At 41.3% G+C, this 3,598-nt stretch overlaps 1 protein-coding gene across 1 annotated transcript; it reads left to right on the top strand.

Moving 5' to 3' along the window:
* The first annotated feature begins 668 nt into the window (after positions 1 to 668).
* On the top strand, positions 669 to 1,575 carry LOC123579663 (protein FRG1-like). The gene has a single exon (XM_045443776.1). The coding sequence runs from the start codon at positions 738 to 740 to the stop codon at positions 1,509 to 1,511; it is 774 nt and encodes a 257-aa protein (XP_045299732.1). The 5' UTR covers positions 669 to 737; the 3' UTR covers positions 1,512 to 1,575.
* Positions 1,576 to 3,598: the final 2,023 nt, after the last annotated feature.

Below are 3,598 nucleotides of genomic sequence, written 5' to 3'. Positions count from 1 at the left end.
AATTTTAATCCAAAAGACTCCATCCTGGCCCCCATCAGTGGTATAGATAGAAACTACAGAACTTAATACCTCATAGATGAAATGGATGAAGGAATGCAGATACCTAGGCCCTGCTACTTGAACTGTAGCCCCTGGATTAGCATTCACAGATCTGGTAGCTTGGTAGAGATGTAAACCCTTGGGCCCAGTCCAGACCTCCTGAATCAGAAACTGCGTTTTCACAACATTAAGATTAGAGAAGCACAGCCATGGGATGACTCTCAGCGTTCTGGTTTGGGTGACATGATGCATGGTGGTGTCATTTGCAGGATAGGGGCAGGTCTAAGGCAGGAGGATAGGCTGGAGGAACAAGCATGGCTAGCATTGAAATGAGACTATGACATGGCAGGAAGGCTTTTATCTGGGCTGATGACAATAGGAACATGAGGCTTAGTGGAATTATCAACCACATTTTTACCTGGAATGCTGAAATGAGATGTGCACCTGTCTTCTCATTTGTAGCAATTACGTGGTGAACTGTGTGGATGCTCCCATCCTTCACCAGAAGCCTTTGTTAAATTTCAAGAATAACACTGGAGATTACTTGTTTTCTATCTCAGCCACAGTTGTCCCTGAGTATTGTCTAAATAAGGCCCAAGTGAGAATGGAAAAGACCAGGGTTGGCACGCGTGCCTACTCCAGTGAAGGTATTTTGCCCTGAGCCTGCTCTCACCTCTTTATACAGTGTCCCCAGAACCATGGCCGAATACTCCTATGTGAAGTCCACCAAACTCGTGCTCAAGGGAACCAAGGCTAAGAGTAAGAAGAAAAAGAGCAGAGAGAAGAGAAAAAGAGAAGAAGATGAAGAAACTCAGCTTGACATTGTTGGAATCTGGTGGACAGTAACAAATTTTGGTGAAATTTCAGGAACCATAGCAATTGAAATGGATAAAGGAACCTATATACACGCACTTGACAATGGACTTTTTACACTGGGAGCTCCACATAAAGAAGTTGATGAGGGCCCTAGTCCTCCAGAGCAGTTTACAGCTGTCAAATTGTCTGATTCCAGAATTGCCCTGAAATCTGGCTATGGAAAATACCTTGGTATTAATTCAGATGGACTTGTTGTGGGGCATTCGGATGCAATTGGACCAAGAGAACAGTGGGAACCAGTCTTCCAAGATGGGAAAATGGCCCTATTGGCCTCAAATAGCTGTTTTATTAGATGCAACGAAGCAGGCAGTATAGAATCGAAAAGTAAAACAGCAGGAGAAGAAGAAATGATAAAGATTAGATCCTGTGCTGAAAGAGAAACTAAGAAAAAAGATGATATGCCAGAAGAAGACAAAGGAAATGTTAAACAGTGTGAAATCAATTATGTAAAGAAATTTCAGAGCTTCCAAGTCCACAAACTTAAAATAAGTAAAGAAGACAGTAAAATTCTCAAAAAGGCCCAGAAGGATGGATTTTTGCATGAAACACTTCTGGACAGGAGAGCCAAATTGAAGGCTGATAGATACTGCAAATGACCAGAATTTTTGTTTCTGTCTCCTCCTATTGTTTTTTTCTGAATAAAATAATCAATGGAAAAAAAAAAAAAGACCAGGGTTATGAAAGTCTTCAGGCTTTAGCAGATCTAGGCCAAGGTGAAGGTTGTGAGGACCCATGGCTCTGGATGTCAAAGATGAGTTTTCAGGTTAGTAGCTTGGAGCCCTGACCACACTAGAGAATCAACGTTATTGTTTTGTTTTTCTGAATACATGAGATCCTATCATCCATGCAACTATATTAATTTGAAACATGTTCTTTCCAAAACCCAACTAAAACAGCTTAGAATTAACTAACTTTCCTACATTGCTATTTTCTATTTCTGTTTTTCTTTTTGGTCATGTTCCTGGGAGATTTTCTAACCTTCCAGTATGTTTTTATAATTTGGCAGTCATAATTTTTTAAGTTCCCAAGGTCTCCTTTCTTTGCCCTGCCTGTTTCTTTTTCATAGTATTTATTCTACCATGAATGTACATTTTCATCTTCATCTAAGGGTGTGATATTTTTCATTTTAAGTTTTTTTTCTATTTCCCTCGCTTTATCTCTCCACTCTGGGTCCCCCTTTTTTTTCTATATATCTTTTCAGCTCCCCCCACCCCGCTTTTCCCTTTCATCTTAGAGTGTTTCTTCAAATATCATTAACTTTTATTGAAGAGAGGCATTAAGAAGTAGTGTGTGGGTGGGGCTTTTGAAATGCCCCATTGCAGGTCTTGAATTATGGCCCACTGTTTTTTAACCTGAGCCTTTCATGTCTCCTTCTGATGTATTGGTGCCTCCAAATCCAGAACCTTCAGTGTTGCACAGAGTGGATCAGCTTCCTTCTTGCTACTCTGCCCTCCCGCCTACCTGAGTCAGCTGTCTCTTCACTGACCCTCTCTCCTCCAAGTAGCAGGTGAGATTACTCACCTGAGAATATCTCCTCTCCTGGTCTCTATTCTTACAGGTTTAGGGTTTTTAAAAAAAATTTCTATACTTTATCTTAGTGAAGTTTCAGGAAGTGGAGGAGAGAAATGCATATGATCATGTTAAAATCAGAAGTTCTGGACTTTAATTAAAAAAAGCAAATGTAGAGAAGACATTGAAATAAATGAGGCTTATTGCCTCAAGGAGGGAAGAGTAGAGTGTGACAGCTCTTACCCTGGGGCTAATGAAATTCCACTTAAGATATAATTGTCTATGTCTGTATGTTACAAGTCATATTTATATTTTAAACCTGTTTGTATATATTTTTATAACTTTCATTATGAGAGTAAAAATCCTAGTTTATAGGGCACCTGGGTGGCTCAGTTGGCTAAGTGTCTGATTTCAGCTCAGGTCATGATCTCACAGTTCGTGAGTTTGGGCACCGCATCAGGCTCTGTGCTAACAGCTCAGAGCCCGGAGCCTATTTGGGATTCTGTGTCTCCCTCTTTTTCTGCCCCTCCCCCACTCGCACTCTGTCTGTCTCTCAAAAATAAATAAACATTTTTAAAAAAATCTTAGTTCCAACAGATAGTTAAGGAATGCTGGCATCTTGGTAATACAGTTGCAAGAGAGACAGAGGAGAAATGGAAATCCAAATTACAGGGAGCACCAAGTTCAAGTGTGTTTCAAGCCACCATTTCCATTTGGAGGACTTCATGCAGGTGAGTGGGACATCACATTGTGAGATGTGCTATTTGCTATTCAGCAAATAGCATTATACATAATGGTCTGTGAACTAGCAAGGGCCTTTGGTTCTAGGGATCAGGCCTGACATAACCAGATCCTAATCTTACAACAGGTCACTTGGCAGTCTGGGACTGAAGGAGGGAGGCACAAGACACAAATACATAAGGCTGAGGTTTAGGGAAACTGGCTAGAAGAACCTGGTGCCGTGGGCTGGGACACCATAGAATGGGTGCTGGCAGAATTAGGGCAGGGGCATTGGAGTGGCTGTGACTTGGAGGTTTCACTCCCTCTAGTACTCCCTCAATTCCAACCTCTCCCCAGAGTTCTCTTACCAGGTGTATCAGCTTTCTCACTTCCATCAATGAGGTGAAGTATGACATGCTTTCAGTTCCTTTCTTGAATCTTTCTTTCAGGTACA

This window comes from Leopardus geoffroyi, chromosome A3 (assembly GCF_018350155.1).
Source record: "Leopardus geoffroyi isolate Oge1 chromosome A3, O.geoffroyi_Oge1_pat1.0, whole genome shotgun sequence".
Lineage (NCBI taxonomy): Eukaryota > Metazoa > Chordata > Mammalia > Carnivora > Felidae > Leopardus > Leopardus geoffroyi.
The sequence above is the reverse complement of the archived record's forward strand: the minus strand, read 5'-3'. Positions and strand labels throughout refer to the sequence as shown.